This window comes from Gallinula chloropus (genome assembly GCF_964237585.1).
Source record: "Gallinula chloropus genome assembly, chromosome: 25".
NCBI lineage: Eukaryota > Metazoa > Chordata > Aves > Gruiformes > Rallidae > Gallinula > Gallinula chloropus.
Genome location: NC_140110.1, coordinates 5,239,473 through 5,251,156, shown reverse-complemented (window position 1 = coordinate 5,251,156; position 11,684 = coordinate 5,239,473). Strand labels below are relative to the sequence as shown.

Here is an 11,684-nt window from a genome sequence, read left to right as displayed (position 1 = left end):
CCTGGCAAACCTGCTGTGTCATGGATCAATCTCTTCACAGGCCATAGATGTCTCTGCTCCCCATCCTTATCCATGGGCTGTGAGGGGACTCCCGCTCCACCATGGTCTTCTCCACAGGCACCTAGAGTACCTCATTCTTCCCCCCTTCTCCTTCAGGCCTGGCCTTGGTGTCCACGCAGCTTGTTACATCTTCTCGCTCCCTTATCTGGTGGCAAAATGCACCTGCCTGCAGTTTATTTTTCTCCATTAGGTTATTCACAGATGAGCTGTGACCACCATTGATTGACTTGGTCCTGGTCAGCAGCAACTTTGGCCTTGAATTGGCTGATGTTTACTTTCTGGGGCCTGCAGAGATCTTCCAGATGCTTCTTACAGAAGCCATCTCAGCAGCACAGCTACGCAAAACTGCTAAGCCAGGGTTCCAGGCAACTGAGGTCACAGGACACCAGCGTCCTGGAAAATCAGTGTCCCTGGAAATCAGCAGCACAGGAAACCAGGGCCTTAGAAAACAGGGATCGTGGAAACCAGGGTTACCAGGAAACTGGGGTGAATGGAAAAAAAGGCGCATGGGAAACTGGGGGTGTGAGAAGCCAGTGGCACTGGAACTGGGGAGTGTGGGAAACCAGGAGCGCAGGTAAGCTGGGTTCAAGGAAACTGGAGGCGCAGGAAACCAGGGTGAGGAGACCCCAGTGTGCTAGGAAACCCAGGTGCCAGAAAACTGGGCACACAGGAAACCAGTGACATGGAAAATCGGTGCCTCAGGAAAGCAGCGGCCCAGGAAAACAGGACCCAAGAAACCAGGAGCTCATGGAAACCTTGGTGCTGAGAAACTGGGGTCCTGTAAATTCAGTGGCCTGGGAAAACAGAAACATGGGAAACCTGGGTCCTGGGGAACTGGAGGCATGAGAAACCAGGGTGCTGGGAAACTGGTGGTGCAGGACACCGGTGGTGTGGGAAACTGGGAGTGTGGGAAACTAGGGCCTTGGGAAACTAGGTTTCCAAAAAACTGGGGGCACGGGAAACAGGGGTGTGGAGACACTGGTGTGCTGTGAAACCAGGGTGTCGGCAAACTGGGCGTGCAAGAACCTGGGGTGCTGGAAAACCAGGGTGCTGAGTAACTGGGGGCGCAGGTATTGCAGTTTTGCATAGTTGTGCTGCTGAGATAGCTTCTGCAAGCAGCACCTAGAAGCTCTCTGCAGGCCTCAGACTGTAAACATCAGCCAATTCAAGGCCAAAGTTGCTGCTGACCATAGCCGAGCCAATGGGAGATGGTCACAGCTCCTCTGGGAATCACTTATAGGAGAAAAAAATACCTGCAGGTAGATGCATTTTACCACTGGAGAAGGGAGTGAGAAGATGTAACAAGCTGTCTGGACACCAAGACCAGGCCCACAGAAGACGTCTTTTGGGACCACCACCTGGATTACTGCATCCAGCTCTGGGTTCCCCAGTACAGAAAGGCATGGACCTGTTGGAGTGAGTCCAGAGGAGGGCCATGGGGATGATCAGGGGGCTGGAGCACCTCTCCTATGAAGACAGGCTGCAGGAGCTGGGCTTCTTCACCTGCAGAAGAGAATGCTCCGTGGAGACCTATGACAGCATTCCAAGACCTAGTGGAGCTATAGGAAAGCTGGAGAGGGACTGATTACAAAGGCATGTGGATAGAGGACGGGGGGATGTGTTTTACCTGAAAGAAGGTGCATTAAGATTAGACATATGGAAATGAATCTTCACTGTGAGAATGTTGAGGCACTGGCACAGGTTTCCCAGAGAAGCTGCGGATGTCTCTGGGTCAAGGACAAGGGGTAATGGCTTCAGGCTGAAAGGGGGTAGGTTTAGATTAGATGTTGGGAAAAAATTGTTTACTGTGAGGGTGGTGAGGTGCTGGAACAGGGTGCCCAGAGATGTTGTGGAAGCCCTGTAACTGGAAATGTTTTAGGCCAGATTGGTTGAGGCTTTGGGCTATCTGATGTAGTAGAGGTGTCCCTGCCCGTAGCAGGGGGGTTTGGAACTAGCTGATCTTTAAGGTCCCTTCCAACTCAAAGCATTCTATAATTTTATGAGAACTGTCTGAATGGAAGAGCCCAGAGGTTTGTGATAAGCGGCACAGGGTCTAGTCGCAATGTGTAGCCAGTGGTGGGCCCTAAGGGTCAGTTCTGGGTCTGGTCTCATTCAACATATTCGTCAATGACCTGGACAAAGAGACACAGTTTGCTGATGATACCAACGCACCAGAAGGCACTGCAATTCAGCGAGGTTTGGACTGCAGAATTAGCCAGACAGACACCAAATGAAATTAAACCAGGCCAAGTGTAGGGTCCTGCACCCAGAGGGGTGTAATCCCAACCACCATAACTGGTTAGGGCTTGACTTGCGAGGAAGCAGTGCTGCAGAGACAAGCCTGGAGAAGACTGAGAGGGGATGTGGTCAGTACTCCTGGGTGCAGTCCTGTGCAACCTACTCTAGGTGACCCAGCTTTGTTGGGGAGTGTGACTAGGTGATCTCCAGAAGTCCCTCAAAACACCTAGCTGCCTATGATTGTGTGATTCTGTGATTAACATGTGAATTAATTGTGTGGTCTGAGAGAACCTTTGACCTTTCTGTAATTTGAAAACATGAAGGGAAAGGACTTCAGACTGCAGTGCCCCTGGGAAAGAACTTGACCAACCATTTGCTCAAAAAAGGGCCAGACCAGGTGTTCTGCTTTAACCCCAGCTGGAAGTTAAGCATCAAGCAGCCACTCATTTACAACCAACACCCAAGAGGATGAAAGGACAAAGCAAAAAACCTCAAGCTTTGAGATAAAGATTGATTATTACAATAAAGAATGTGATGGTGATGATGACAACAGAAACAGCAAGACAAGACTAAGTACATCCAAATATTCATCATAACGATATTTAATTTATCCAAACTGATTTATTTCACATGTGATGGAATCTGCTTAGTGAACTCCCTGCCTTAATACAATCCATGAGACTCTTTTTCATTTGTATCTGCCTGTCTAGATGTGGACTTCTCTCCTAGTCCTTCAGTGCCTTTCTGTGGAGGGACAAACAACCTTTCCAAGCAGGGTGGGAGGCCAGTGCTGGAAATGGTGGTCATTATTGGCTGTTTGATGATGATCACATTGTGATCTGCCTTAAGGATGACTTGTGGAGTTGGATGCAGCTGTGAAGATGGCTCTTATTTATTTTCTCTTCTGCCTTCTTCCTCATCCCACATGCACATGATCCCACCCTTTATCAAGAGCATGACTGAAAGATTGGTTGAGGTACTTTAGGGCATGTTTAAGTTACTAATATTGGTGTAAGTTGGATGGTTGGATTGATGATCTTGAAGGTGTTTTCTAACCTTTAGGATTCCCTGATTCTGTGATCGCTCTGGGGCAGCTTCTTCTGGGTGCCCAGAGAAGATGGAAACAGAGCAGACCCTGCTCTGCTGGTCTTTCATGTCTCCTTCACGTAGCCTGGCTGTGTGAGGACACTGTTACGTGCCTCCACAATGCACACTCACCCACTTTAGATGTTCACTGGTGTATTCTCTCAAGAGCATTTTCCTGGGCATGTTCTTGAGAAAAATGTTACCAGCAGATCTAAGCCTTCAGGGAGTTCTAGAGAAGTGCTCAGAGAAAGAATCAAGTCACTTCTGGGTCCTGTATTTTGTTTTAGAAAACAGTGAGTGCAGCTCATATACTATGCAACGTTTGGGTCACACAAGATATGGGGATGCTGAATTCGGAGTGGTGTGAACATGAACCACATTATTGCCACTTAGAAAAGCTAGAAGAAAAAAGTAAACTACTGTGAGTTACACAATCAGTGATCTGCAGAAAAAGTTGGGCAGTTTATCGGTGCTTAAAAAATTCTGTCAGCAGTTTCCACACAGCGTCCTTGAGCTCCTGGTTCCTCATGCTGTAGATGAGGGGGTTCACTGCTGGAGGAACCACTGAGTACAAAACTGCTACCACCAGATCCAGGGATGGGGATGAGCTGGAGGGCGGCTTCAGGTAGGCAAACATGGCAGTACTGATTAACAGGGAGACAACGGCCAGGTGAGGGAGGCAGGTGGAAAAGGCTTTGTGCCGTCCCTGCTGCGAGGGGATCCTCAGCACAGCCCTGAAGATCTGCACATAGGACACCACAATGAACACAAAACACCCAAAATCTATGAAGAAGCTAAATCCAAGAAGTCCAATTTCCCAGAGGCTGGACTGTGAGCAGGAGAGCTTGAGGATCTGGGGGATTTCACAGAAGAACTGGTCAACAGCATTGCCCTTGCAGAGGGGGAGTGAAAATGTACTGACTGTGTGCAGCACAGAATACAGAAACCCACCACCCCAGGCAGCTGCTGCCATGTGGACACAAGCTCTGCTGCCCAGGAGGGTCCCATAGTGCAGGGGGTGGCAGATGGCAATGTAGCGGTCATAGGCCATGACAGTGAGAAGAAAAAGATCTGCTGAAATAAGAAAAACAAAGATAAAGACTTGTGTACAACATCCTGAATAAGAGATTGCCCTGGTGTCCCACAAAGAATTGGTCATGGATTTGGGGAGAGTGGTTGACATGCATCCCATGTCGAGGAGTGAGAGGTTGAGGAGGAAGAAGTACATGGGGGTGTGGAGGTGGTGGTCCCATGTTATTGCAGAGATAATGAGCCCATTGCCCACGATAGCAGCCAGGTAGATGCAAAGGAAGAGGCAGAAGTGCAAGAGCTGCAGTTCCCGTGTGTCTGCAAAGGCCAGGAGGAGGAACTGGCTGGTGGAGCTGCTGTTGGACACGTGCTGCCATCCAGTGGGGAGACCTGTCCAGGGAGGAAAAGGCATTGAAAAACCTCTTGCAATTCTCATGGAGAATTGATACCCTCAGATTGACTCTCTGTATTCAGGAACACTTTCGTTAGGTCCCTTTTGGGAGGTCTGCTTTGTGCTGACTCCAGTGTGCCACTGCTGGGAGGAGGGTTGTCTGTGGGCTCTGGAGAACTCAGTCCTGCCTTGCAGCAGTCAGTAAATAGAAGTATGATGTGATCTCAGACTAAAGCCCCTGTGGATAGGAATGAGCTTTTCAGCACTGTCACTCCAGTTTCACCCAAGGACAGAGCAGAGCTTTGGAGCTTTGGTTTTCTCTTCACTTTAACTGAGGAGTGTTTCTTCTCTCAGAACTCCCTGACCTTGCTGCTGCAGTGCCAGTGAAACGTTCTCCTGAGTGCAGAGTCGGGGGGAGCTGCTCTGTCCATCAGCCCTGATATCAGTACCCTGTGCTGGGCACTCTGTTGTCATGTCCTGAATTTCACTGTCAAAGAAACGGGACACCCTACGGAGCTGAGGAATCCAGTCTCCTCGGGCAGAGCTCCAAAGCCCTCCTGCGGTCTCATCATACCCAAGGAGAATCTCAGCTCCCTCTTCCCAGCCAGGGACACAGAGGGCTCATTGCAGCTGCCAACACATAGGTGATGAGCAGCATTGCCATGGCCTCAGCACCAAGATGTCTTCTCTCTGGGGCTCCTCTCTGGGGCACAAGAGTTCCTGGGAGACTAGTGCCATTGTGGGAAGCAGCCTGCAGCCCACAGCCACAGTGCGAGTGACAGCTCCACCAATGGAAAAGCCCAGAGCCCCAGGTAATGGTGGGACAAAGGCAGCAAAAACAGGAGGTGAAACCGAAAAAAAATGCTTCAGGCAAGGCTGGAAGGACAGGGACAGACAGAAGGGTACTGAGGGGTTTCTCCTCACTGGGGTTTGTACTGCCCAGAATGAAACACTTGAAGTATTCTCTCAGAGTCTGTGCTGGGTGGCAGAAACCAGGGGGTTGCTGTGATAAAGGCTGTCAGGGAAGTACCAAATCCCCACTGCCATGGCATTTCTGGGAGCAGCCCCTTCTCCCTCCCTCCCAATGTCTTTCCTGATTGCGGCTGTCCCTGCAGCTGCTTCTCTTTGCCCATGTCACCTCCTGCTCTGTGCTCACAGACCTCATCCAACATGCCCTGTGCTCAGCTCTGCTCTGCAGACCCCTCCTGGCATCAGGGTGCTGCCCAGGGGAACCTCTGTGTGTGCAGGGCTCAGGAAAAGCTCGGATGTATTAATGAGAATCAAGTTTTCACTGCATATTCTCAATGGGAGAAATAATTTCTCACCTACCAGTCAGCACAGCCCACAGGAGAGGAAAAGCAAAGCAAAGACTCTGCCTTTGGAAAAAAAAAATCTCTTTGGATGTTCCCAAAGAGCATCTGAAGCTGGGACCAAAGCTGACCCATGCAGGACTTTCTTACAGTTGCAAGACCTTAAACTGCCCTTCCCTGTGTCACTTCTTCTACCCAGAGGTGCTGTCTATATAGATATGGAAAGTCCCTGAGCCAGGCTGAGTGGGGACCCTGGCAGCAGCAGAGTTGCTGACCCTGGCAGTAGAAGCATCTCTGCCCCATCACTCAGCCCCTGGAGCACAGGGACCCTGCTCACAAGAACAGCCCTGGGTGCACATGCTGCTTCACACCTCTGCTACCATGCGCAGGAGAAGACAGCTGTCCTGCCCTCTCCCTCTGATGGGGCAGAAGGGCATCCCTTCCAGGCAGCACTTTCTGGTCCTAGAGAGAACCTGTCCCCCTGACAGACCCCACACACTGCCCCATGTCTCATAGATCCGTCTAGGAACAGAACCTGCATTGCCATGCACCCACAGACATACCAGGCAGAGTGCTGTGGAGATTTCTCCTCCAGTGAGCTCTCAGCATCCATCAGCTCTCTCAGCCTCACAGGTCTCCTCTTTGTGCCCACAGGCAGTGTCCCCAGCCCTGTGTGCTTGGCAGAGGAGCTGCTCCTTGGCACAGCTGTCTCTTCTCAGTGCTGCCAGGTTGCCATGAGCTCCGTCCATCCCAGGAGCCTGACTCAACTCAGCAGGAGAAGAGCAGTTCTTCTATGCTCCCTCTTGGTGTCTCAGTCCTCATGGGGATCACCCTATGGTCTCATCTTCGATGTTCCCTCCCTTGGCTGGGAAGAAGTCCTTCTGTCCAGAGTTGATCTCCTGATCAAACCAGAGCTGGGCAGGACAATCACCTTTACTTGTCTTCCATGAGACAGGACCCCCAAGGTAGGGAGAGGCAGGGTGCTCTTTCCCCATGTGAAAGGAAGGGATTTAGGTCAGTATTTGGGCATTTCTTGGTGTTTCACAAGAACAAAGTCAGGAAAAACAAATCTACAAGGCTCTGCTCTGTGGTTGGGGGAAGTGGGAATCACAATCCAGAGAAGATCATATAGATCAAAAAAGATAGACCTGCTGTCAGGACAAACTGACACGTGGAGAGCTCACATCAGAGCCCCATACAGCCAGTGGCACCCTCAGCCAGCAGCAAATTCACCTTCCAAAAATGACCATTCCAGTATTTAATAGAACAGGGAGAGGCAGTCCTTGGGTCTCCAATGAGAACGTTCTGCTCAGTGAAGAGTGCCCTAAGTTCTCACTGCCTTTTTCTCTTTCTATAAGTCTTCATGCAAAGAGGCAGATAATGTCCAATGGCAGCTTCATTACCCACTTCCTCCTCCTGGCCCTTGCAGACAGCAGCAGCGTGTTTCTCAATACCGTGCTGCACACAGCCAAGACATATTCCCTACCCCTCTGCTAGGGCAATGCTGTTGACCAGTTCTTCTATGAAATCCCCTAGATCCTCAGCCTGGGATGCCTGGGGTGTTTTGCGGGATATCTGGAAAGGTTTAAGCCTAGGAACATCTTTTGGCCCTCATAACTTTTGTTTGAGAGGTATTGCGGGACATTTCACATTTTCCTAGATGGATACTGGTAGAGCCTGGAAAGTACATCAGGCAATGTTAGGACTCTTCCCTTGTCAAGGAACGCCCTGTTCTCCAAGTTTACTGGTGTTTCTCATCTGATTCCTGAGGAGGTTTTATGCCTGGAACATCTTTCAGCCCTTCCTCCTTTTGTTTCAGTGAAATTGGCGGATGGTTGGCATATTTGAAGGCCGATGCTGGCAGATTCCGAAGATGAAATCAGGCAATATTAGGACTGAGCCCTTGGCAAGGGAAGCCCTGAGTTCCAAGGTCAGTGCTCCTGTTTGTAGTCTACATGAGGAGGTTTCAGGCCAGGAACATCTTTCATCCCTTGCACGTTTTGTTTTGGAGTTACTGCTTCAGTTTAGCTTTTTTGAAGGTGGAGGAGTGTAGAACTGTGCAATGACATCAGGTCGTTCTTTTTGCTAAGAATGTTCTTAGCCTGAAGGTTACTTGTGCTGCTAGTGGGTTACCTGGGGAGGTTTCAGACCAGGAATCTCTTCAGGCCCCCAGAACTTTTTTGAGTGAGATAATACTAGACATTTAGCAGTTTCAAAGGTGGACACAGGTAGAGCTGGAATTAAATGTCAGTCTATTTTAGGAGCATTCCTGTGGCTAGGAATGCCCTAAGCCCAAAGGTAACCTGGTCTGCTAGTGCGCTACACTGGGAGGTTTCAGGCCAGTAACATCTTTCAGCCTTTACACAGTTTGTTTGGAACTATTGCTGGACATTTATCACTTTTGAAGGTGGACGCTTGTGAAACCTGAAAATGATGTCAGACACTGTTAGGACTGTTCCCTTGGAAAGGAAAGTCCCGATCCCCAAGGTTACTGGTGCTGCTACTGGGCTACTGGGGAGGTTTAGGTCAGGAATATCTTTCACCCCTCCACCTTTTGTTTGGGAGATATTGCTGTGCATTTTGGAGTTTCAAATTTGGATGCTGGCAGAGCACAAAAATTACTCCAGGCACTGTTAGGACCTTTTCTATGGCTAGGTATGCCCTGATCCTAAGGTTTCAAGGGCTGCTAGTGAGATACCTGGGATTGTTTATGACCAGGAATAAGCTCTTGCACATTTCTTTAGGGCCAGAAAACGATGTCAGGCCTTATTATGAATGTTCCCTTGGCAAGAAAGCCCTGATCCCCAAGGGTACTGAGGCTTCTAGTGGGCTACCTAGTCAGGTTTCAGCCCAGGAACATCAGTTATCCTTCAAGCCTTTTATTTGTGAGCTATTACTGGACATTTAGAAGCTTTGAATATGGACACTGGTAGAGCCAGAAAATTACATCAGGCACTGTTATGACCTTATCTTGGTAAGGACAGACCTGAGTCTAAAGGTTACTGGAGCTAGTAGTGGGCTACCTCCTCAGGTTTCAGGGCAGAAGCATCTTCAGCCCTTGCATATTTTTTTTTTGGGAGGGGTGGGGGCAGAGGGAGGATTTATTGCTGGAGGTTTAGCAGTTTCAAAGCTGGATGCTGGTAGAGCCGGAAAAAAACGTCAGGCACTTTAGCACCATTCCATTGTCTTTGAAAGCCATGAGTCCCAGGGCTACTGAGTCTGCTAGTGGGTTACCTGGGAAGATTTCAGGCCAGTAATATTACTAGGCCCTCGCAACCATTTTTTGGGAGCTATTGCTGGATGTTGAGCAGGGTTGAAGGTGAATGATGGTAGAGTCTGAAAATTACATCAGGCTCTGTTAGGACTGTTCCCTAGGAAAGGAAAGTTCTGAGCCCCAAGGGCACTGGAGCTGCTTGTGTGCTATGGAGGCAGAGTTCAGGCCAGTAACATCATTCAGCCTTCAAACCTTTTATTTGCAAGCTATTGCTGGAGATTGAGCAGTTTTGAATATGGATGATGGTAGAGTCTGAAAATTACATCAGGCACTCTTAGGACTGTTCTCATAGCAAGCAAAATCACTGAGCTTAAAGGTTAGTGGTGCCACTAGTGGACTACCTGGGGAAGTTTCAGGCCAGGATCATCTTTCAGCTATCGCACCTTTTGTTTGGGAGCTATTGCTGGGCATTTTGTCATTTCAAAGGTGGATGCCTGTAGAGCTTGGAAATGACATCAGGCACTGTTGGGGTCATTTTCGTAGCTATGAGAGCCCTGAGGCCCAAGGTTACTTGGGATGATTTTAGCCTATCTGGGGAGTTTTCAGGCCAGGAACATCTTTCATCTCTTGCGATTTTTTTTTTGAGCTGTTGCTGGAGCTTTAGCATTTTTGAAGATGGACCCTGGTAGAGGCAGAAAATGATGTAGGCACTGTTAGGACAATTGCCACGGGTTCAAAGGCCTCTAGTATCCTTTAATTATAGCAGCTTTTTTTTGGGAGCTATTGCAGGACATCTAGCAGTTTCCAAGATTAACACTGGTAAGGCTGGAAAGTGACATCAGGCAATGTTATGCTGTGGTGGTTTAGGCCTGGCTGGAGGCTAGATGCCAACCAAAGTCGCTCTATCACTCCCTTTTTCAGTTGGGCAGGGGAGAAAATATATACCGAGAGGCTTAGGAGTCAAGATAAGGACAGGGAGAGATCATCCTGTGATCAACGACACGGCAAAACAGACTCAACACAGAGTGAAGGACAGAAAACCCTCTGATTGATGACACCGCACTACACACACAGTGACACCAGAGTCGGGTAATGAGAAGCGTGACCAGATCTTAAGACAACGTGACCAGACCTTAAAGCAGCTTCCCCCACATCTCCATTCTTAGCAGACTTTAGTCATGATTTTGCTCACTTCTTCCCTCCCGTTGTGGCACGGGGGGGCAGGGAGTGGGGAAATGATGTTCTCGGTAGCACCTTCCCCCCCACCCCTCCATTCTTTGCAGACTTTACTTTAATCATGATTTTACTCCCTTCTTCCACACCATTATGGCACGGGGAGGGGGTGGGGGGGAGGGCAGGGGGCAGAGCAGGGACTGGGGAAATGAGGTTCTCAGTCACTTCTTCATGAGATGTTTTCCTTCTCCAGTTCTTAAACACCTCTACCTCATCCCCCCATCCCTCCCTTCTTGGCAGAATTCACATTAGTCATGATTTCACTCCCTTCTTCTCTCCATTGTGGCACAGGGAGGGACAGGGACTGGGGGAATGGAGCTTTGGTCAGTTAATTGCAAGTTGGTTTCCTTCTTGGATTGGGACATTCAATCCACACCCCCTTCCCCTGCTGCACCCTGGGGTCCCACCCACCGCAGACAGTCCTTCAGCAACTTCCCCAACGTGAGTCCTTTCCCACAGGGCTTCAGCTCTTCATCAGCTGCCGCAGCATGTGTCACTGCTATGGGTGCAGTCATAAATCACAATGTTTCTCAATGCCAGTCCTCCACAGGGTCACCAGCCTCCCCCCAGCAAACCTGTTCTGAGCAAATCTCTCCCTTGCTCATCTCTGTGTCTCTCTCTCCCCATAGGCTGCATGTGCTGGCAGGAACTTGCTTCAACATGGGTCACAGCATCTCCTGTGTGTCTCCCCCTGCTCCAGCATGGGGCCTCTCCAGGGGCTGCAGGTGGGGTCTGGGCCTTTTCCATGGGCTGCGGGGGGACACCCGCTCCACCATGGGATTCTCCAGGGGCTGCAGGGGCATCATTCCCCAGGTCCCAGTTTCCCACATTTCTGGTTTCCCATGCCCTATTTTTTTTTCTTGTACCCCCCAATTCCCGTGCCACTGGTTTCCCAAGTCCCCAGTTTCCCACACCATATTTTTCCATTCACGCTGCTTTCCTGCATGCCCATTTTTCTGGCATGCTGTTTTCCTGGCACACCAGGGTCTCCTTACCCTGGTTTCCCCCGCTCCCCGGTTCCAGTGCCACTATTTTTTCATGCCCCCAGTTTCCCATGCCCCCTGTTTCCCATTCATGCCTGTTTCCTGTAATGCTGGTTTCCATGACCCCTTGTTTCTTAGGC

At 49.8% G+C, this 11,684-nt stretch overlaps 1 protein-coding gene across 1 annotated transcript in view; it reads right to left on the bottom strand.

The window, feature by feature from the left end:
- Positions 1 to 3,847: 3,847 nt before the first annotated feature.
- Positions 3,848 to 11,684, bottom strand: part of LOC311200898 (olfactory receptor 14A16-like) — a gene marked incomplete at both ends in the record, with an annotated part of 12,671 nt that continues 4,834 nt past the window's right edge. Inside the window, one exon of the mRNA XM_084275201.1 lies at positions 3,848 to 4,803. Coding sequence (XP_084131327.1) covers positions 3,848 to 4,803 — 956 coding nt within the window. The remainder of the gene's footprint in view (positions 4,804 to 11,684) is intronic.